The sequence below is a fragment of the Rhinolophus ferrumequinum genome, chromosome 15, assembly GCF_004115265.2.
Source record: "Rhinolophus ferrumequinum isolate MPI-CBG mRhiFer1 chromosome 15, mRhiFer1_v1.p, whole genome shotgun sequence".
NCBI classification, from domain to species: Eukaryota; Metazoa; Chordata; class Mammalia; order Chiroptera; family Rhinolophidae; genus Rhinolophus; species Rhinolophus ferrumequinum.
The window spans coordinates 23,440,540-23,464,871 of NC_046298.1; the positions used below are offsets into that span (position 1 = coordinate 23,440,540).

General features: G+C 37.0%; 1 protein-coding gene across 1 annotated transcript in view; it reads left to right on the forward strand.

The window, feature by feature from the left end:
* CNTNAP4 (contactin associated protein family member 4) overlaps window positions 1–24,332 on the forward strand; it is a 226,896-nt gene that overhangs the window by 54,647 nt on the left and 147,917 nt on the right. Inside the window, exon 3 of the mRNA XM_033129161.1 lies at window positions 13,320–13,513. Within this exon, the coding sequence (XP_032985052.1) occupies window positions 13,320–13,513 (194 nt within the window). The remainder of the gene's footprint in view (window positions 1–13,319; window positions 13,514–24,332) is intronic.

The window sequence follows — 24,332 nt, forward strand, 5'->3', positions numbered from 1 at the left end:
GAAACACTTCCTGATGTTTTTTTTTTTTTTTTTTCCTGAGCTCATATATTGACCTAGATGAATATTCTAAAGATACAGGATGTCAGCATGGCAAAACAAAAGCTTTTTTTTTTTTTTTGAGCATCATCTCTCAAGAATCATGAAAATCACGAATTCATTATTAAAACTCTGCTTGTGGATCATCTGGGAGTTGCATATAATGGCCATACGACCATATTATCTCTCCTATTTTTATATAAAAGAGCATAAAATGCTAGGGAGTTTGTATCCAGACTTGCATATAATTTTGCAAAAATGATAGACTTTAAAAATTTTATGAAGGGTATATAACACAACACAATATTCTTCTACTCAGTTATGCATCTGTTGAAGGAAAAATTGTTGCCTTTAAAAAAATATAAAGTTCTTGACATTTATGTTTGACTATTGAGCGTGGCTGACTCTGGAAATATTACATTCGTATTTCCTAAAATTACAAATTGCTGATTAAAAAAAAAAATCACTTTATTGCGGGTATGATTGTGTCATGGTACAGGGCAGGCTTCCCCCAAATATCCCATGATAACATATTGATGATTTTGAATTAAAGTTACTTAAGAAATAGCCAGTGCACGAAGAACACTCTGACCTCTCTGACTCTCTGTCCTGGAAGCAGGAGATAAATCTCCCATGTGAAACGTGACCTTGAGGCTAATGAGAGAGACGTCCTTATCCCCAGCTAGGGAACTCAAGGCTGAGAAACGTGTAAACAAACAGTATTATTTTTTACTAATTCACTATCCAAGCCCAAACTTTGCTTAGGCTCCTCATTAATGAGCACCCAAATCTAAGTTTCTTTGTCCTGTCAGTTCTTCACACATTTATTGTTTCTTTGCCTAAAAAGCGTAAAAAGCTGCCTTCTTCGCTCATTTTATCTGAGCATCATTTATGATCTCCTGTGTGCATGTATTAAATTGTATTTTCTCCTGTTATTCTGGTCAATTTTATTATTAGTCCAGCCATAAGAATTCAAGAGTGATAGAGGGGGGAGTTTCCCTCTCCCTGACAACTGATGTATATAAAAACCTGTACACATTTAATGTATACAGCTTGATGAGTTTGGAGATAAGTATACATCCATGAAACGGTCACTATAAGTAAGACCATATACTTATTTGTCACCTACAAAATTTTCTTTCTGCCCCTTTATTTATTTATTTTTATTTAACATTTTTTAAAAAATATTTTGTCTTTTGTGTTAATTTTCAAAATTAAACTGCGAAATTCTGAACTCTGAAGCTACATTCCAAACAGCAACAACAAATTGACCTTAATTTTTTTTTATTTCTCTTTTATTTTTAGAAAAAGAATATAACAGAGTAATAACAATGGCAACATAATAATCCATGCTAGTAATTGATTTTCCATTTTGCTTATCAAAAGTATCTGCTTTTTACAATTATTGTAACTATCATTATGAACATGCATTGAGCTGCTTCTGCTAGGATGCTGTTTTTCACTTGCTATGTTCTTCTCTGTGGTAACAGAGTGTAGGGGAAAAACGCAGGGCTGTGGATGAGATTCGCCTATTGCCAGAAGCAATTTGAAATTGGCTAGGCAGAAGCAGACCTATTTTTTTTTTTTTTTGTCTGTCTTTTCTGATCCAGAAAATGTTTGCATTAACTCCCATTCCCAGCTGGAAGCACTACTTTATTATGACTCAATGGATCAATATCCACTGAGAACCATGAACTATGATAGGTGGCCTGACAATTGTATGAAAGACCTCATTGGTCTGAGTGGAAATGAGGTTGCTTTGTGAGACTTTCTTTTTATCAAAAAGGACAATTCAGAACTTTCCATTATACATTACAAATAGAAATAGGATGGAGATAAACAGAGCAAAATGATGTGTTTTTTTCCTCTTCTGTCTGTACTTCCTACCTTTCGCATCCTGACAGACTCGGTCATGCTCCCTCAAAATAAGATGACTTTTATCTTGGTGAAGCCAGGGAAATATTTGCCTACTCTTTCTCATACAGGGTAATGACTGGTGTATAATGTTAGAAGGTATTTGTTTCTTGGTTTAGGAGAGACAGTGACAAAATTACAAGTGCATAACCACAGGTTAAAATCAGATTCATAAATAAAAGTATCTTGATTGGAAAAATCACCCAGCAGTGATTTGTTACATTTGTATCTATTTGTACTCTTCACTATTTTAGCATAATGTAATATCCCCAAATCAAATATATTGAAACTTGATTTGTTTTATATAATGAGGCAAAAATATTTAAAACACAGGTAATAATTGAGGATAATTTTAAAAAAAATCTAAATGTACGTCAATCGCTGGCAAAATTAAGGTAATGTATTACAATTTTGATATAAACTACATAAGAGGTTATTTTGTTCTCTATATATTTAATCAAATCATAACCTTTGGGTGCTCCTCAATTTGTACATAGGCCAGGAGCCAGATGGAGCTGGCTAAGATGCTTGGATGTTGGAGGAGGCAATTCATTTGTGTAGCAAAAGGGCCTGCAATCGAAAGCATTTCTAGAATTGAATGTGTGCACAGGAGACTATTGTGCCTGTTGGCTTCAGACACTAAATTCCATTTGTATCCCACTCCATTAGGCTATCGTAGAACATTATATCTATTAAAGACTGTAGATTGTGTGTGTGTGTGTGTGTGTGTGTCTGTATATAGTATATTTCTCATTTCTGTCTCGTTAGTACCAAAAATCATTGTGATGCCCAATGAATGTTGAGAGATTCTGCTCTAGAGTGCTAACATGATTATATCAATGCTGCACACATGGTAGAATATTTTTGAATCAGATAGATGTATTGATTCTGGTTGACTACGTATATACGCACGTGCAAACAGCATTGCTTTTGACAGTTCACATATCGTTTTATGAAATCATATTTTATATACAGTGCATAATCAGCAGCTTTTGGGATGTGAGGTGCACAAACAAAGTATTCATAAAGGTACTGCAATGCATTAGTCGTTCAGATCTGATATATTGGGCGATCTGATTTTCTCAGGCCAGTTTCAAACCTCTGAGTCTGCAGGTTATGTTAGTAGTTGAGGAATAACATGGAAACAGTGCACATTTTTTAGTGTTGTCAAAACTTGAGCAGCTGTGAGCATTGTTTTAAGGTCGGGGAGACCCTATTTGCTCTTCAGTCCAGAGACTATTTCCCATAGGTGTCCACATATCAGATCAACTCAAGTCTCCTAGCCTCTGCTAAGTAAAGTAGCCTCCCTTTGTTGTGTTAGTCTCTTCCAGGTGAATGCTCAGACATTCTGACTTCTCAATCTTTCCTCGACTCCTTTCCAAAATGGCAGTTGGCATACAAGGAACTCAGATGATGCCATGCATGGATGGGTGGGGGCCTCCTGTGGCGCATGTTGGTTGTTGAACTGGTGTCCACAACAATATCACTGGTTGGATCCCAGGTCAGTGATATCTGCTGAGTGTGGTTGGGGTGATCCTAACCCTGGATTTTTGTTGACATGCACTACCCAAACTGGCCAATTTTACTGCTTGCTGTCTTGGCAGAGGCCATCACCCTTTGCTGGCTGGGCCCCATGGCACTTCTCGTTGCTATTCAGATTCCCTGACGTTGGCTATGACATCCTTTAGGTTGATAGATAGAGCAGAGGTGCCGTAGTCTTGGGTACTATCACTGCCATGAAGCATCCCCCTGGTTAACTTCTAGTCAGACTCTCATTCACTTCTAGGCATTGTTCTTCTTTTTTAATTGAAGCTTATTGGGGTGACAATGGTTAAAAAAGTTACATAGGTTTCAGGTGTACAATTCTGTAATACATCATCTATATATCACATTGTGTGTTCACCACCCAGAGTCAGTTCTCCTTCCATCACCATATATTGGATCCCCTTTACCCTTATCTCCCACCCCCCTACCCCTTACCCTCTGGTAACCACTAAGCTATTGTCTATGTCTATGAGTTTTTGTTTTTTGGTTTGTTTGTCTTGTTCCTTTGTTGCTTTCCATTCTATATCTCATATCAGTGAAATCTTGCGGTTCTTGACTTTTTCTGTCTGACTTATTTTGCTTAGCATAATAATCTCAAGATGCATCTATGTTGTTGCAAATGGTACTATTTCATCTTTTCTTATGGCAGAATAGGGTTCCATTGTGTATATATACCACATCTTTAGCCAATCATCTATTGTTTTTTCTCTCTACTTCTCTTAGAATCTGTGTGTAGAATGGTTTCTGGGGAACATGATTTCATTAGGTAGAAAAATGAAAAACATAAGGTTCTAATAAAAAAAATATGTCAAAGAAAAATTGCACTGGATTGAGTTAAACATACAGGAAAGACTTAATTAAAGACTACAGCAACGGGGGTCAAGACTTTTACAATTGGGAAGAGAGATGGAACTCAACTCGGTTGAAACAAAAAGTGAGAGACTTTGTAAGCCCTGGACTGAGCTAGTGAGAAAGTAGTGGAGAACATTGAGGGGGACGTTGGTCAGTGTTATCAGGCCATTTGTGTTTGCTAATTGGTGCTGATGGAAGTTAGCCTACTGCCCACAGAGACTGGGAGATAGAGGCTCTATCTTTCTTGATGATTACATTTCAAAGGGATGACCCTCAGGTCCTTGGGAAAAACATCCTTGGATTATAAAACTGGAAAGAGGCTTAGTATAGATTTACATCTTGAGGGGCTGAGAAATAATTTACAGTTACAAGTTTCCTAAATTAAAGGCTCTTGGACAAGGGAGGTCAGAGACCTGTGGTCAGGAAGAAATCTGTCTAAAGTTTAGTTAAGCTGAGGAATGTTAAGGCCCTCTTGGTCACAAGCATCACTAATCATTTTTCTCATTGCCTGGGAAATAATTTTTTTTTTTTTACAACGAAATAACACTTAAAATGGAATAAATCATGGAATTAAATAAAGTATGTGTATTCAAGACCAAATTCAACAAATAGCTAAGCTTAGAGGTAAAGATATCTCCTTAATTGGGAACATGATGCTGTATTATGTTAACATTTTTACAAATTAGAAAAATAGTAAATGATTTAATAATTTAAATGATTAAATAAAATGTTAAATGATCAATCAAATGCTTTGGATTGGTTTTGCGCTTTTTACCGTTTTGATCTACCATGCTCTAGTATGCTGGCTTTTCCAATCATTATGTGTAAATAATGTCTGTTGGGTACAAGAGAGTGACTTTGGTTTGTTGACCCAAAAGAAGTGATACGAAGACATTTGACTCAAGACAGCTTATCATCTCTGTCTGGCTGGGAAAGATTAAAAAAAAAAAAAAAAAGGTAGGGAAGCAAAAAATGATTTTTCACCCTCTGGGATATTGTCAGTATGCTCTTTCTGATGCATGATGTCATTTACTGAAATGACCTGCCTCACTGTCATAGATCTAAATTGAAACTTTTAGAAAAGTATTACAATGAGCTTAGAAAGCAAAACATAGGTAAGTCCTGATTATCCTCTGAATCTGTAGATAATCATTTATTAAAAGTCATTTTTCAAAACTATGCATTTGAATGAAATAAAACTTAACTGTGGTGAAAAAAAATTAAGGCACAGAATTTGGTGCTTTTGTAATTTCGTTCTAGCTTTGCAGAGGAAATTTGGTTGTCACAGAATTTGCAAATCAAATATACAAATCAAAAATGCCTGAAAAAAGAAAAAGATGTAAATATTTACTTTTCAATCCACTGACTTATGGAAGATTTCAGAAGCATTTGATCTGGCAGTACAAGAAGCAGGACTGAAAGTCAATCTGCCAGTTTGCTGTGAGGGAAAATTGATCAATAGCAGAGAAGTAAAACCTAAGAGAACTGAGTCAGGTATTATTAATTTAGGACCTTTCTGGGGAAATGAAGTGAAAAGCATCTCTCTTTTTCATTGTGTATGTGTGTGTGTATATATATATATATATATATATATATATATATATATATATATAAATCCAAAAACAAAGCAATAAATACTTGTAGGAAATATAGTTTACAAGTCATTGAACTGTGTAACTTTGAAGCAGTTGGTAGTCAGTGTGTGTGTGTGAATATGTGTATGTGTGTGCCAAGTGCTTAAGTATTCTGTGTGACAACCACATTGAAAATACTGTGCTGCAAAGAAAAGTGTCCTGTGTTTTTATTTAGTTCGGCTTCAGTTCCAGCTTTGCCACTTATTTGGTGTTTGAATTTATAGAGTCTTATTTTACCTATATGGCTCCACATTTGTTTCATTCCTTTACACAGTAAATAATCATTAATCACCTACTATGTGTCAGGCAATGTGCTAGACACTCTGGATTTATCAATGAACAAAGTCTTCAAAGAATCCTGGCCTCATGGAGCGTCCATTCTAATAGGGTACAATACAGGATGAGCCATACATACAATAAATAAGAAAACTATATGCTATGTATAATGATGTCAATTTCGGTCCAAAAATGCAAAAGTGGTGTATAGGAAGACAAATGGGAGTAAGAGTGCTGGGTGGAAGGAATTTTAAATAGGGGAGATCAGGAAATACAAGCTTCTAGGAGAGGGATCATATTTGAGCAAAGACTTGAAGGTGGGAAGCATGTTAGACCAGTGGATCTCAGAGAAGAGCATCCCAGGCAGAAAGTATGGCTTCACAAAGCATGGGATGGGAATAGCTGCAGTTTGCTCCAGGAACCGCAAGGAGGCTATATTGTTGATGGTGGGAATGAGCTGTCATGAAGAGGATAGGAGGTCAGACTTGGGGTGGGTGTGGGGGAGGGGGAGCAGGTCACGTAGGACTCTGTAGGCCGTGTAGCAACGACTTTTTCTTAAACTAGGTGTAAAATTGAGAGTGACTGCAGCGTTTCGAGCACAGGAATGATATTTTAACCTGTTGTGTGGAGACTAGAGACTTAATGAGCAAAGATAGAAGCAGGGAGATGTGTTAGGTGGCTATTGCAAGGATCCAGGCTAGAATAATTTTGCTCGAACCAAAAGAGTACCTGATGAAGGTAGAGAAACAGTCTGATTCTGGAGAAGTGAGTGGCACCAACAGTATTTTCTGTTAGTTTGGTAGTGTGGTGAGAAAGAGAGGAGTCAAGCACAACTTCATTTTGTTTTTTTCTCCCTGAGAAACTGGAAGAATGGAATTGTCATAAAGTAGGTTGGGGAAGGATGTGACTAGAGTATGCTTTGGGGGATGAGTGGGAGTTTGGGTTGGAAAACGGTTAAAGATGTTAAGTAGGGAGTTGAATATATAAGTGGAGTTCAGGGAGAAGATGGGAAATAGAAATTGGGGAATTATTGGCACATATATAATATTTAAATTCATGAGGTTGGGAGGTCACCCAAGGGTAAATGTAGATAGAGAAGAAGCAGGGCAAAGGACTGAGCCCTGGGGCATTCCAACCTTAAGAGATGGTAAGAGATGAAAGGGAGAACCAGCAAGGGAGACTGAACAGCAACCATTAAGCTGGGAAGAAAATTAAGAGCACGAGTTTTTGTGGAAGGTAAGTGAACAAAGTATATCGAGGCATTGGAAATAGTCCAAAGTATCAAACGTCACCGATTGGAAGACTGAAGTCTGACCATTCGGTTTAGTAACATGACATTCTTTGGTCATCTTGACAAGAGCATTTCAGTTGACTGGTACGGAGTGAAAGTCTAATTGGAGTTGGCCTAAGAGAGAATGAAATGAGAAAAATTGCAAAGAGTCGGTATGGACATCTCATTTGAAGAATGTTAATGTAAAAAGCAGAAAAAGTAGAGTGGAGTCAAGAGAAGCTTTTTTTTTTTTTTTTTTTAAATGGGAAACATAACAGGATGCTTGCACTTCGATGGGAATGATCTATTAAAGAGGAACAAAATGACAAAGCAGGAGAGAGAAGAGAGTTGCGGTGCAGTGGTCCTGCGTAGATTCAGCACAAGCGGAAGGGGCTCATGCGATGGAAAGCACGGGGATGCCCTGCAGGCACAGCTGGACTCAGGGGTGCTGACCACGCCATCTGAACTTGGTCTCGCTTCATCTCTCAACTCTGCCTCCCTCTGTGTTGGCTTCACTCAGGAATCTCATCACAATAATAGTTCCTCCAGCTTGATGCCAAATCCGTCTTTTCAGCATTCATAGCCGAAAAGAGGGCTTCTTCTCCAATTGTCCCAACAAAATCTTGGCATTGCCCCCACTGGCTTGGCTCGGGTGACCTGCTCATCCCTGTAACAATCACTGTGACCAGGGGTGGCAATGCCGGGATTCAGGAATGTACCTGAGAAAAAAAACAATGCACGCACTAGAGTCCTGTTTTCTTCCTGCAAAAAAACAAAAAACAAAAACAAAAACGAAAAAAATAACTGCGCTGGTGAAAAAACAAAGCAGTTAACGGGTTCTAAACGGTGCATGGCAACAGCACAGGCCATTTAAGGGAACCAAACATATTGGTACAATGTTCTTTCCGTTTCCTTACATTACTGTAATTCAAAGTGATCTGAGGGCAACCTTAGACTCTTGGGGAAATCCAGATGAAATCACATGTGAAAAAAAAAAGTAATTATCTTAGAGGGAAACTTTTCTATGACAGTTTCTTAATTAAGCCAATTGTTTTCTAGAAATGTAGATGCCCTAATGGTGGTTCGAATTGTCATTCCACCATGTTCACTTGTGTTTTGTGGTCTTGAACATCTGTATCCTTTTAGACTTTAAATTGTGAGAAAGAAGTAAGACTCCTCCTTTCTGTGTAGTTCCTCCCTTTACAAAGTTGAAAACCTCTATAACTCATCATCTTCACTATGACCACCAGGAGCAGATGTCATGCCATTTTAATGGGGGATAAGAGGTGATCCTTTTCTATATTTTAAGGCTGCAACCAAGAGCATTTTTTCTTCAATTGTTCTTTTCACTTTCCTGAAATTGTACCTTGTGCCTCCATGACCAGAACTAAATTTTGGTGATATCTAGCAGACAAGTTATATGGTTCTTAAATATAATTCAGCCAACCAGTTGTTTATATTTAAATAATGCTAAATATATTATTTGGATATATTCTTGGGGTAAAATAGTTCACTGCAGGGTAATGATAGTTGTGTGAATATTTCAGGGGTAAGTAATCAAAAAGGAGATGATTTTTAAAATGAGATCCTTACACAGATTTAAATTGTTTTATTTTTATTTTTATTTTTTTATTTAAATTTATTGGGGTGACAATTGTTATTAAAATTACATAGATTTCAGGTGTGCAATTCTATATCACATCATCTATAAATTACATTGTGTGTTCACCACCCAGAGTCAGTTCTCCTTCCATCACCGTATATTTGATCCCCCTTACCCTCATCTCCCACCCCCCAACCTCCTTACCCTCTGGTAACCGCTAAATTACGTTCCCCAGATTAATTTTCAAACCCCGTGGCCATCCTGTGGTCACCGACTGCCCTTCAATCCCTTCACCCGCCCCCCCCCCCCCCACCCATCTAGCAATCCTCAGTTTTTCCTCTTTGTCTCCAACACTGTTTCTGGTTAGTTCATTCACTTATTCTTTTCTTTAGATTATAAAAGTAAGTAATTTCTCGTCTGCACTAAAATGATTTGTATAATATTGGGAAATTTTAATTTGCATAATATTGGGAAATTTACTTAGCCTCTGTTTTTAAAGCTTTTGTTTGAAAAGAAGAGATGTTAAAACATCTTTCATCCCACTAGATAATTTTAAATGTTAATACAGCACATAAAATTTCCAGTAGAGTGCTTAGCATACAACAGGCACTGGATAATTTTCAGTTTACTCTTCTTTCCTGACAATTCATAGCAACATATACTAAAGAAGCAAGTTCCTTAGGAATCAGATATTTAAAAGTGGTAGGCAACAGACACAAGAGATGCTGTGTTTTGTGGCCACTCAGTAATTAAACTGTTTCAAAGCTCAACTTTACTGTGATTCTCTTTGTTTGGAGTTAGTAGCAAATTGTTTTCAAAAGTAAAAAGTAACAACTACCATATACTCACATGCTTGCTCATAGTGACACTGCAATACTTAATTTAGACGTCTCATCAATAGGGAGAGGTTTTATCTGTAAGTGTGAGTTTTCAGGCTATTATATGAAGATTCAAGGAATGTTTCTGTTTGAAAAGATTTATGATACTTTATTGTGTCAGCTCCCAGTAACCTGGCCAAGGCAGGAGAAAAAAGGAGGATGGAATAGGGACAGGAAGACTGCGATGTGGGGAAGAAAATGAATTGAGGGGCAAGACTCCTATTTTTGTTTTGTGGAATAATGTCAATAACTGTGGAAAAAGATGGTCTTTGGTCTCACAGGTATTGGTCTACCACGATGTTGAATATATCAGCATGTTAAACGCACAATTAAGGATGAATAATCCTTGACCAGCTGAAAGGTTTGGTTAACAAATAAAATAAAGAATGCTTTATTTTATTTTATAGTAATTCAGAGTTCAAAATTTGCTGGAGTTAGCCTCATTTTCGCCATTAAAAATGTAACTATGACAGAAGTATGTCTGCAGAAGGCAAGGTGGTTTGGCGGTAGCCATGCAGCTGGTGTTGTCTAAGCTGAGTCACATGTTTGTGTCATGTCACTGTTGTCTCTACCTGTCATCATAGGCTGGCACTACCAAATGTGCCAAGTTCTAGATGTGGATCTCTATCTCTCTATATTTGCATTTTCCATATTATTATTCGACATTTGTTTTAAAATTAGAACGAGAATAACACACCGTCACACACTTACACCATGTGCGTCTATAGAGCAGTCCAGCTTAAAACCAAGTAGGGATCTCGGGATTCCCTGCAGCCAACTTATCCTGCAGAAGTCCCTTGGTATAAAACCTGGGAACATCCGAATTTCCACTGCTTTATTGGTATACTTCCTTAATGATAGAGCACAATTTGCATATCAGTTATACCTTTCACCACAGGTGAGAAATTGAAATGTTCAAGGTCAATTAATTGTGAGCGGTGCAAGTTGGTTACTGCAGCTGTAACAGTGAGGGATGCTGGGAGAGGATGCGGTCAGTGAGAGGCTTCTCTTTCTCCTGATGAGAATTGATGATCCAATTTTAACTCACTAGAATCACCCAGTCCTGTTTTCCTCACTGTGCGTCTCTCGTGTGTCCACTTTTTAAATACTGATCCGTAAAGGAGTGTCACAACGCCAGAGGAATATCATGAAATTCTGTATTTAAAGATGTATCCTCATTCTTGTTAACTGTGGACCATGAAAATTAACTAGAAAGAGGAAGAAGCAACGTAATCAGCGTTTTCTCAGAGGCAAGCTGATACAGATTAAATTCCAAATGTAGAGATGTCAGGTTAAGATGATGGCTGGCTGAGGGCATATTCTTCATTCTTTTCCAACTTTCCTCTGTAAAAATGTGATTAAAAATACTGAGAGAGGTGCAGTTGCAGCAGTAAGAGGACCAAGGGTGCTTGGTTAATATCAGGCCCCAGAAGACTTCCAACTTCCAAACTTTTGATTAGCTAGGACAGTGGAGAGAAATATTTATCCATTCACCACCCCTCCCATGCGCCCATCAATCCTAATCGCCCTAGAGTCAGGTACCAGACAACTCGGGACAACCCTACGTCCCAGAACCCCTTCAAGTTAGCCTGTGCACAGGAGCCCACAAAACCCACCTCTCCCCACCCCACTTGCCATACATACATTAGCTGCCCTTCAAAGCTCCTTTCCTTGGGTGCAAGTCTCTCTATGGACCTGACTGACAGCCTTCTCTTTTTCTGAGCTATAAGTGACAAAAAGTTCTGCCTTTCCTTTATCAGAGTGTCTTTGTCGCACGTCTGTCCACAAAAGAATTTTTAAACCTATAAAACAGTTGTTAACACAGCTGTTCCCCTTTAGATCTCACAATGGTTGTGCTACATCATAATAGCAAACATTTATTGGGCATCTCTTTGTAGTTGAGCCTGTACTCGAGGTTTTATGAAACAGGGCACAGATGTCAAGAATAATGCTTGAATAAAAACTCTGTATAAATTAATGGTAATCTCTAACTAAAATGTCAGACCTTATCAGAGCCTCAAGGTGGATGGCAAAAGGAAGAGGAAAAGAAAACATGTATTAATAGTCTTATTGGGGTGTTATATAATAGATGGTGCATTTTAATAGTATTGAATATTAGATAATTATGGTTTCAAAAATTTGTCAAACTCTATTTTATGCTGTTCACAATGATTATATATTACTTTATGCAATCATCAATGTCAGTATTACTTAAATAAATTCCCCAAATAAAGTATCATATTAAATGGGACTGACGAAACTTCTTAACAAGACATATCATAGTCACATCTATGGTTTTCTGGCGTGCATCGGATGAAACAAAACACAATAAATTTTGTTCGACCCATACTTTCTTGAATATACAACAAACTCCTATTTTTCACTTCTGGGTGCTTAAACACAATTTGTTCTGTGATCTTTTCCATGATTTTTCCCTCTCCTTCCCCCCCCACCACCCCATCATCCTCTCTCTTTCCAGTTAGGATAGAACCAGTGGTTCATTGGTAAACTGGCTGGGGTTGGGGTGGGTGCTGACTTGTAGAGATTGCCAATTTCTGTGATTTAAATACTCCCACCATGGTCAGTTGCAAAGATGGCAATGGTTAACAATTGGCTTGCAAAATTCCTGAAAATTTAATCATCTTTCACACACTGCTGCCAGCCAATTTCCACTGGATAGAACCCTCCATCATTTATTGTGTTATTGTTCCCTGCACATGCTCCACTATTAACATTTTTCATGTTGCGTTTCAAACATGCTTTTTAATGTGTGTTCCTCCTATAAAACTGTAAACAATAGTGAGAGTAGGACAATTCCTTGGCCATCTTTGTATTCTCAGGCTTAAGGGTGTACTTCTTACTCTAAGGTGTCTATGTGATCAGACATCAAAGGTAGTCTTCTAGTTCTGCCATAGTGTGAAGATATTCCATTAAATCCAAGCCCGAGCAAAGACATTGAGGGCCAGATCTTTACCCAGTCGTGCGTGCAGGCAATAAATATGCTATTTCCAAGTGCAGACATAAATGTCCACCTGTTGAAAAAAGCGCTTTAAGCATTCCATGAGACCCTTAGTTCTCTCCAGTGTCAGGAGGTTACAATACTTAGAAATGAACATAATTAACCATTTATACTAAATTCTTGTGTTTTTTTAATTACAATTATGAATTTACATTTACAAGTACTACAATGACATTTTATATTTGGGAAATTTGACTTCTTAAGTTCTATTCCTGGCGTTTCTATTCCACTAACACAGATTTGTAACTAATTCTTCTTTGCCAATTTTCTCCTGTTTCTGTTTTCACAAAAGGAGCTGGTGGCTGGTCTCCACTTGTGTCAAACAAGTACCAGTGGTTGCAGATTGACCTTGGAGAGAGGATGGAGATCACTGCTGTGGCCACCCAAGGCGGGTATGGGAGCTCCGACTGGGTGACCAGCTACCTCCTGATGTTCAGTGATGGCGGCAGGAACTGGAAACAATATCGACAAGAGGACAGCATCTGGGTAGGTTTCTCTAACAGAATGCACAGTCTGTCAGGGAAGGAAGTGTAGTTGTCCCATCCCTGCATGTTGTTTACGAAGCTCTTAACCTAAGTTGAGAAACAGAATCTTCAGAATTACTTTGAAAATGTTTCTTAAGAGAAAATATGTTAATATTCATTTTCTAATACATTTCATGGTATAATTTATGGAAGTACTAAAGGCAAATTTATTTCATAGAGTCCTTAGAAATTGTAAAAAAAAAAATCTTGTCAGTCCACTAAATAGCGTGGAAGTCGAAGAAATAAACAAAACATGGATAGAAATTTAAGTTTAGTTCAATTACGTAGTAGTTTTGCATTCTTTATTTACGGCTAGACAAAAGAGTTTATTCTTTTTATCTCCTCTGATGACCCTGAGATTTCTGAATTAATCCACCCCCATCCCATTCTCTCCCTATCTCTAGTATATGGAGCTTTTATATGTAATATTTGCTATATATGTGTGTATATATATGCTATATATATATACACACACCACACACACACACACACACACAAACACACACATATGACATATATAAACCATTCTCTAGTCTTTTCAAAGTGTGTAAGTGTGTAAAATGCTGTTTTGTTTTGTGGACAGGGGCAGAGCTCCTACAAGAGAGACAAGGAGGCAGTTTGTGATAAAGTGGGTGGTATTTGTAGTTGACTGATTGTATATAAACGCCTGATGGAAGAAAGAAGCTAACGGAAGTTTGCTTGGTGATGAAGAAAGGACTTCTTTGTTAGTATAGAAAAGTATTGCTTTGGATCGTATATGGGCCACGGACAACATACTATAATCAAAGAACTATTCCCCCACCCCCCTCTGGCTGAGCTACCAGAACCAGAGAAAATGAGTAACTTAATGTAGCATTATTCTTAGCACACAGATAATTTGGAAACCTATTTGGGCACATAATGATAATTTTCTTTGATCAGTCAACTGCCTCTCTTTTGAAACTTCCTAGCACTCCTTTTTACATTATAAACTCATTGAAGAAATGGCCTGTGATTTACTCACACCTTTGCATCTCTGAAGCTCTAGGTGGCCACTTATTGCACGTTTATTGATGTAAATTGAATTGAGAAGTAGCTTTCTTCTTTCTCTGGAGAGAACAACAGTTGGGCTGGAAGAAGTTGCCTACTAGCATTTTTAAGAAACGCTGCCTTATAGCCCAAAGCAGGTTGAAGTTGTCTATAAGAGCGAAAAAAACTGGATATTATGGTTGAATTGATTCTGTGAAACTCATTCAAACTAGGGATAAAATAAACAGTAATTATGAACCAATAACAATGAAAGCTTAATGAGGTATTTATTTTAACTAGGTGTTTGGATTCGCTTTTACTCTTTTCTAAATTGAACATTGGATTTTAAACTCGATAAGGAGTGGTTAATCCATGTTAATATTTATCTGTGTTAAGTAAAATGTATGTTTTTGACATTTTTAAAAATGATAGCTCAGCCATGAAAATTGCTTTTCCATTCATCAAGCTCAGGAAAGCCAAACCTAGACAGTGCCGTTTGCCTTTTCTCTTACTCCCATTAATGGTGAGGTGCTCAGGGTGAAATAGTGGCATGAATAATAATACCTTTAACTGGTCTAAACCTATCAATTTAAAGACAAATGGCATCTATCACAATGACCTGTCAAGGCAATATTATTTTTTAGACTGTGTTATAATTTGTTGGTGTACTCACCGTCTTCCCCTATTTAGTGTGAGCACCCTGAAAATAGAGGCTGTACCTTCCAAACTCTCATGTAAGCATCCCCAAATCTTCCCAGTACTTGGCATGTTGCAGGTGTGGGGGAGAAACAAACTTTCCTCTACCCTCAAGGTTCTGATTGGTCTAATACTCAAATAGACATGAGACAGATGACCAAGAGAAAATAACCAAATATAATGCATACGTATGTATGGGAACCCCGCATACATGAGCGAGTCAGAGACTGCTACATGCAGGAGAGTTACAGAGACAGAAAGAGAACATGGGTATATAAGACATTCTGAGCTAGGGATGAGGTAAGGTGTCTTGGGGGCTTCAAACAGTCATTGCTGGATGAAAAGATCTAATGTTTATTAAAATAGAAGTTTGCCCTGCCATAGAGGTGGGTCTAAAAGAGGTTATTACTGATAATCTCCTATTATGAGCAGGGCCCTTATTTCAAGTTCTTCTGGGTAGTTAAAAGAAGGGGCAGAAATTTTTCTTGAGCCTGAAGCTGAAATTGCCCTTAGCTCAAAACAATCCATATACCACGGAAGCAGATCTTGGGGTGACATACCATGGAAGCTCTGAAACCCCACACAGGCAAATACTAAATGTTGGTTGAGTGAATGAATAAAGGAATGAATGAATGAGTGAATGAATAAATTAAATATACTTTCTTGTAGGATACTTTCATGATCACAGTAACCAAAATTGACTCTTTCCTCCCTCCAGCTCCTCCTTTTATCACACTTATGTTGAACCAGTTGAATATACTTAGAGTTAGGATGGTACATTTCTCTCTCCCCTATAAATTATGAACTTTTTTAAGGGGAGAGGGTTTATATTTCTTATCTTTGCATTTCGGCATTCAACACAAGTGTGGCACATGACTTTCGTTGAGTGAATTAGTGAAAAAAAATCAATGAATGAATGAATAGATTTGAAGACATTGATCTCATAATGTGCTTAACTTTGCACAAAATTCTGGGAGGTAGTGAAAGAGCTGATGTTGACATTAGAAAAAAATAAAGCCCAACAGAATAAATCAAAGAATGACTCAGAGGGGCATGCAAATATGAGGTACAGACTCCTAGAGATTTGGAAATCGACAGAATATGGAGATCACCGAGGACTGAATTTGTCAAAAAAGCAGGAATTAAAATAGATATTGATAAAAGACCGTTGTAAATTAGATTATGGAAGGATTAAGGAAGCTATTTATGAAGATAGAAAAGTGTGAACAAAGCATGGATACTGGCGATCTCCAGGGACACAGTTTCCCTCCCTTGTGATAACTGTTGGTGAGGCTGTTGGTCAGAATGGATTGTCAAGGGTCGGAAGGTCTGGACAATACTTGATATGGTAAAGAATGTTGATGGATAACTTTGAGTGTCAAGATCAAAAGTAAGACTTGGTGCCATGACCACACATAAAATAGGTAAGGTTATGTTGCAGTAGGTAAAACAACCACAAATCCTCAGACCTTGATGATTGATATATTTGCACACACATAAACTCATGCTACCTGTTCATCGCAGGTAGGCTGCAGAGTTGTGTGCTACCCCACAGTCACTGAGGTCCCACTCTGAGGGAGATCCCTCTTTGTGTGAATCTACAGTTTCACAAAGCATGGAAAAAAAAACACCCCGAAACTTGGTGACATTTTCACCTGGAATAACACAGGTCAATTTAATTTGGATTTTTTTCTTTAGACAAAGAAAAAAAAATTTTGCAATAAATTTTATTGCGGAACAGTGTATTTCTCCAGGGCCTATCAGGTCCAAGTCATTATCCTTCATCTAGTTGTGGAGGGCGCAGATCACTGGCCCATGTGGGAACCGAACCGGCAACCCTGTTGCTCAGAGCTTGAGCTCTAACCAACTCAGCGATCTGGCCGCCCCGACAAAGAAAATTTTTAATTGATGGACATAGTAAAGAATTTAGCCTTTGGTCACAGTTTTACAAATATGTATTTCCTAGCTTATTTTTCTTTTTTTGGCATTTTTTGCCCAGTTTTTCTACATATTATGGGATATATACAAATTAAACAAAACATGCCAATTTTCCCTAAGAGCTTTGCAGTCTGCTCCAGATGATACAAATAAATCTATGTAAGAGAGGAAACATATAAAGCATTATACAAGTATGTGAGGAAAAAAGAAGAAAAGACAATTGTTATAAATTTAGAAACAAAATAAAAGCCATCAACATGGATTGAAATGCTTCAGTGAGGATGCCTCATTCTCCCCTCATTTGATCTCATTTCAAGCACTAGAGAGAACAAAGACTTCTTTATACCTGAAATAATTAATAAAATGCCCCATCGCCTCTTACAAATAATCTTTAAAGAGAAAGACAAAATAATTTATTTATTATCATACAGGTCATGCACATATTTAATAGAACTGTAAACTTGACAGATATATGATATTTTTAAAAGTTACACATTAAGGCATTTCTTTAGAAAAAAATTTATGTTCTGATGCGCATAAATGTAATTTATACCAAGTACTCTGTTAGATGGCATATAAATATTTTACAAAAAAATTAGAACATGCAAGTCACTAAAATCGTTGCTCTCCAATTGAAGACAAAATACAATTCCTCAACATCTATGATCAAAAGACTTTTTAAAGTCAATTTATTGTAAATGATTGAAAAAGTAAATGTAAGGTATAATTTTCACTCATTTAAGAACAATTGCTGAAATTTCATGAAACTAACAACTTAGAAGTTCTTTTAAGCAGATCGACATGTGCAGGAACTTGGCCAGATTATCCAGATTCTCTCTTATACTTGCCCAAAATTCTTTTGGGCAGATTTGTAAAGGCACGGAACGGATGGTACCAATTTTATGAATTATGATTCGTATTACTTGCTATATGATTGCTATGCAAAAGCATAGTTCACTTTTTTGAATGGATTCCCGTTGTACCTGATTTTTCAAACAAGAACCCTTTAATGTATTTTGAAAGTTAGTATAACTTTGTTTCTCAATTACAAGTGTCTAATGTTGTGGTTCTGGGTTTGGCTGGTGAAAGACACGGAGCCCCTGTGACATGGTCAATTAGGTAGAAGTATCACCTGTCATAAAGTATTTACACCATTATTATCACTGTGAGAGATTGAGTTGTCAACTCTATAAGCCAGACACGGAAGAAACACTACCTGCAAAGATTTTAACATGGACGAGTATTTGTCTCCCGTCAAATAAATAAGTGACTGGGAGATTTTAATAGAAACCCAGAGGAGGCAGAAATACAAGCAGGCAGAAATACAAGTACTGTGAACTTGGTGGACTCCCTGCCTGGCGGGTGGCATCTCCCTTTCCCAATGCTGAGCCCTTATTTGAGTGACCTAAGCCTACAAAAATCATTGGCGGTGATATAAAGGACAACAGTTCTAATGGCATGTATGTCAACATGTCAAATCATGCAGCTTAATACCCCGCAATCCTTGCCTCAGTTCTTGGGTAAATGCCTAGAGAATGCCTTAAGCGGCTTCTGCCTTTCAATCGTGCCTCACTCCAATGCGAAAAAGACATTTTTATTGGAAGTCTACATTATTAGTCCGTATCCTCAGGGAGTCTCTTGTTTATATTTCTATTTAACTATGAGTTTTCCACCCTTTTGAAAATGACTAACCTGATAGTAGGTGGTTAAAGGTGGTCGCATTTAGGTTTTTAATGTGGCATCAATCATGAATCAGAACAGTTAGTCTGTTAGGCACCTTCTCCATCAAGTAATGTGGTTTATTTTATCTCATTGCATCTGTGCTCGTTCTATAACATGTTATGTCAGTCCCTTCTCTGGGCACACATATACTGGCACTTTGTATTGATATGTAATATGCATATATATATATACACACACATACATACATATATCTATATATGTCTGTGAACCGTAGGTAAGGTACACATATATAGCGATATAAATGGTAGTATTGCTCCACATTCTTCAAATTGATCTGTCTCTAAGCAAGTAAAATAAAAATGATTTGAAGAAAGTGAGTAGAGTTAGCTGATTTTATTTGGTGCTCTCTTCAGAGTGCACGCTCTCACATTTAAGATCGTTCTCAGATCACCAACCAGAGAATAACATGCTTTAAAGACCTTTACAATTTGTATCTCGCATTCTGCCATGTGATAGTTCAGAGACAGCATTGTCCCCTTTTCTCCAGTCCTCTTGTCATTGCTGTGATGTGATGTCATAGATGCTACTTCTGGCTTTTCTTATTCCCCAGTCCCAGGAGGCTACATTTGGTGTTGTTCACTCTTGGAAGCAATTCTGTCCTTTTGAAATGTTTCTTTATTGTTTTTTAAGACCTAGGCAACGAGGTCTTCTGGAAAATAGATTCATTAGGCTTTCTTTCCTAGTTTTACACTTTTAATTTCCAAACTTATCCAGCATATTTCAATCAGGGAAGAGGATAGAAAAATATTTAAATCCAGAAAGAAGCAGATAACACTTGGCATTGATACCATATGTTCCTTAAAAATCTAAGAGAATCATTTTACTATTTTTTTGAAAGATAATTCAGTAATGTGCCTTAACAATCAAATTAATTTTTAAAATCAATAATTTATCTTCCTATATATAAATAACTAGGTAGACAATATAAAAGGAATACTCGCTTCTCTTGTAATAAAACGAAGAATGAATAAATATCAAGAAAAAAAAGAACATGTACAAGATATATGAAAATAATATTTAGTCTATTACTAAAGGACATAGAAGTCTTGATTGAATGCAGGGACATGTCTGCTTTGAAATAGAAAACAATATTATAAAGCTACTCATTGTATCTAAAATAACCCATTAAAATGAAATCATTCTGTATGTCCCATATAAAAAGTATATATGAGAAAATAGGTAAGTTAGCAAAAATGACAGTGGTAAGGAGAATCTGCATGTTGGGAAAATCTTATAAATCTGTATTAATTAAAACATGTCAATATTGGCATACTAAAGCATAGTGGAAGAACAAAATATAAAATCCATGACTACGTCCAAATGTACTCAGGGATTTGCCTAACATAGATGTAGTATTGAAAGTATGTGAGGAAATGTAAATTCGTCAATATTGAACTTGGTAAGCTATCATTTCTTGAAAAAAAATTTTTGTATCAAAATAGATTCCCGATGAAATGATTATTTAAAAACAGTACAGATACACAAAAAAAGTTTTAGAAGAAAACAGAGGACAATTTATAGATAAACATATGCTATTGGGAGGGGCATGTCTTTCTGAGCAAGAATACCAAACCCAGATGCCATAGAGGAAAAGGTGGGAAATTAGACAACATGTAGAAAACCGCATGAAAAAAACAGCACAAACAACAGTAAAAGAAGAGTATAAGTTGGAAAACATTTTTAGTCCATATGATGGCAATGCCCACTTTGATTTTCCATCAATAGTAGTCTTGGGTTAAGACTCGTATTCAGACTGAATATTTATTCACCTGCAAGTTTACTTAGATTTAAAAAAAAAATGGATAAAGGACAGGCAACAGTACAGCAACAAACATAATGGATGCTCAATTATGCTGAACAGCTTCTAAATATCTCAGCATCTTGAATTGGGATAACATGGTCACAATGCACAGGGATGGGTGTGACCATCACAGACCAGGAAAGCTGCCAGCTCTAGGGACCCTTCAGCTTACATACTTTACTAATGATGGACCACTTTGGAGACACTTGACAACCGCCTTCTCTGGTGTACCTGCATCTCGTCAATCCCAGGTTACTCACTGATGACAGGTTATGTCTGTGCTTCCCAAATTTGACTGCACTCTGAAATTCTGATGCCCAGGAAGCATCCATGTCAATTAAATAATATTTGGAGGTGGGAACCCAGGTATTGGGATTTAAAAAAATAGTCTCAGGTGATTCCAGTTTCCTGCAAAGTATGGGAACCATTGGATTATTCAATAAACAAACTTGACAACCAAGTACAGATGCTTAATTCAGTACAAAAATAATCAGCAGAATGCCGATTCATCTGAAATCCAGTATATATTCCTTGGGTATGTATTACAAGAAGGTTTTGGTTAAAGATCTAGGCTAGGTAAAAAAGAAAAAAGAAAGCTGTGAACTAGATGTTAACTCTATCCTTCCAATGAGTAAGACTGAATTTCTTTGGTATTTAAAGCTATGGTGTTTAATAGGGTAGCCACTTGTTATATAAAGCTATTTAAATGAAAAATTGATTAATTGAAATGAAATACAATTTAAAATAAAGTTTCACAGTAATATAGCCACATTTTAAGTGTTCAATAGCTATATTAAGCCAGAGATTGCGGTATTAGACAGTGCAGTTCCAGGACATATTCATAATCACAAAAAATTCTTTTAGCACACGTGCAAAAAATTTTTAAAAATTAATAATAAAAAAATTAAGTTTTGTTTTGTTTTAAAAAGAGGCAAAATATATACAGGCAGTTCACAGAAAGGAAACATGGTATATAAATATGTAAAAGTATCTTCAACCTCATTCAATATTGAACAAATGCAAATTAAAATAAGTGTCAGGTAACATTTTCTAGAAGATTGAAACAAATGTGAATATTGCAATTACAGTGTTATTTAAGACATAATTTTCTAAGTTGTACATAACGCAATGACATTATCTTTAATTTTAATACTTATACATTTGATGTAATGGCTTTTCTTAAATTTTTTTTTAGCTACTGCATTAAAACCATGGTATTATGGATGCTACAGTTTAACACAAGATGAAGCTAAAAATAAATTTTAAAGACAAGCATTTAAGAAACAAGAAGAATGACCACTTATTCAATACGTGAATGCATCATAGGCCAGGCACTATACTGCATGCTTTGTATGTATTTATTCAGTTAATGTTCACAACCCAGTGAGTTAGGTACTACGATAATGCCCATTTTATGTTTAAGAAAACTGAGACATGATGAGGTTATTTTTCCAAGGCCACATAACTAGGTGGGGCAAGGTTTTGATACCCAAGATTTGGGCTTGAGAATCCCCTCTGCTGTATGTTCAAGTATCATGTGTTAGGATATCAATATTTTAAAAGAGAACTCAAATGATTCAAGACAGGAAAACATTGTCATGGGACATGGGGAAAGAGACACTCTCAAACTCTGCTGGTGGGGGAATACGTAGGTGCCAACTCTTTAGAAGGTAATGAATGTTTTTCTTATATTGAAGGAAGGGGTTCCAAAACAATGTTGGTTAATACTTTAAATCTACCCAAATATATAATCTACACTAAAAAACAACTTGAACAACTCCAGGGATTTATCCTGCAAGTTCACTTGTACTGTGCAAAAGAAACATATGCAAGGATATTCACTGCAACATCATAATAGCAAAATAGTATTGATCCAATCTACCACCAGCAGCAGGTCACTTACTTATTAAGTAAATTATAGTACCTCCATACAGTGGAGTAATTTATGGCCATCAAAACAGATAATATAAGATTATACTGGACACTTCTGGAGTGAATTCTAAAACTGATGTAAAATTTTGAAGTGAGCTGTCATTTGGTACTAAAGAATGAATCTCAAGGAGTGAAGAAGAAGAGATGGGGGCGATGGATGGAATATATGTTTATTTAATAAAAGAAAAGATTAGATTTATCTGAGGTTTCAAATGGAATAAAGCAACCTGGAAGTGAAATAAAGAAAGGATAACAGATAGAGGAGACTGGATAGGAAATTGTACAATTTTTGAATTTTGAAGAAAAATAGATAATGGATATTTCCTACTTGTTATATGATATTATTGTGTACCATTTATTGATAGTATAAAGTCTATGGGCGTTATGAGCATGAAACATCACATATTATTTTAATATATATTTTATTAGTAGTTTAAAATATATATTTATGTAATGGTTGGGTGGCACTTGCAAACTTTGATCATATTATGACAGTACAGAAAAATACCTAGTGTTCATGCTAAGCTGGGCTCTGCGTCTGTGCCCATTCAAGAAAGTAGAAATTACCCTGGGCCTCTGAAACTGGGAAGCCGTCATAGGAATTTGGTTACAGGTGATGGAAAAGCTGATCAGTCCAAGGTGGCGGGGTGAGGCAAGTCAGAGCTTAGCAACAGCAAGAAGATACTGTAACTCCAAGAGCTGGAGAGATAATGAGAAGGTGGTGCTTCCAGAGCCTCGAGGCTGTTCAGTTCGTGCTAGAACCATAGCAGGGGCTGCCCAGTAGAGGATTATGGAAGCAAGGGGTGCCGTTTGGGAGCAGGAGCCTTGTAAAAGGCTCAGCCACTACCAAGAAGCTTCTTGAGGCAGAGCCAGACAGGGAGACATATCCTGGCTCCTCCCTTCCTTTCACCCATCAGTCTCTATCTAGTGTCCAGCTGGAAGCTTGTGAACACAGGAGCCCAGAATTCTCAGTCTACGTCACTCAGCCTCCTGTGCCTCAGAACAGAGCAGGGAAACAATGATACGTGCTTGGAAGTGAAATAGGAACGTGACCAGTACAGCCCTAAGAAGGTATGTTACCATGGACAATTCACCTGTGTGCTTCTTTTTCTTTACTTACAGAATGAGGGTGCAGGTAGAATCCACATACTTAGTGATCAGTATTCCCTTTCAGTTGCGAAATTACATATTTCCCCACCCACCCATAAGGAAGTAGATCAATAATATTTTGATACTGAAATCACTGAGATTTAAGATAGTAAGTCCCCACCGAAGTTCATGTTACCTAGTGCCACATTTATAAAGTCCTACATTTAGCTCTCTTCCCTGCTGCTAACATTCGTGAGTGTGCAAAGCTAGCAAACAGTATTTCAATATACTGAAAGAAGGGAATCCATGGTGAAGATGAAATCATTGGTTTAGGGTCCTTTTTTACCCATAATCTCCTCTAAGGCAGTAGAATTATGCTATCCTTAATAAATTATGGATTCAATCTTTTGTTGTTTGTTAAAATATGTATTGTAGTTCAAAGCATAGATTTGCTTCCTTTACGGGAAAGATAGCATTGCTCATTCCTCGTCAAACATTCTGCAGATGAGTGGAAGAGTATACATGTGGACTAATACGCACCTGTTGTTGCTTCTGGGATGGGGTCTTACATGCA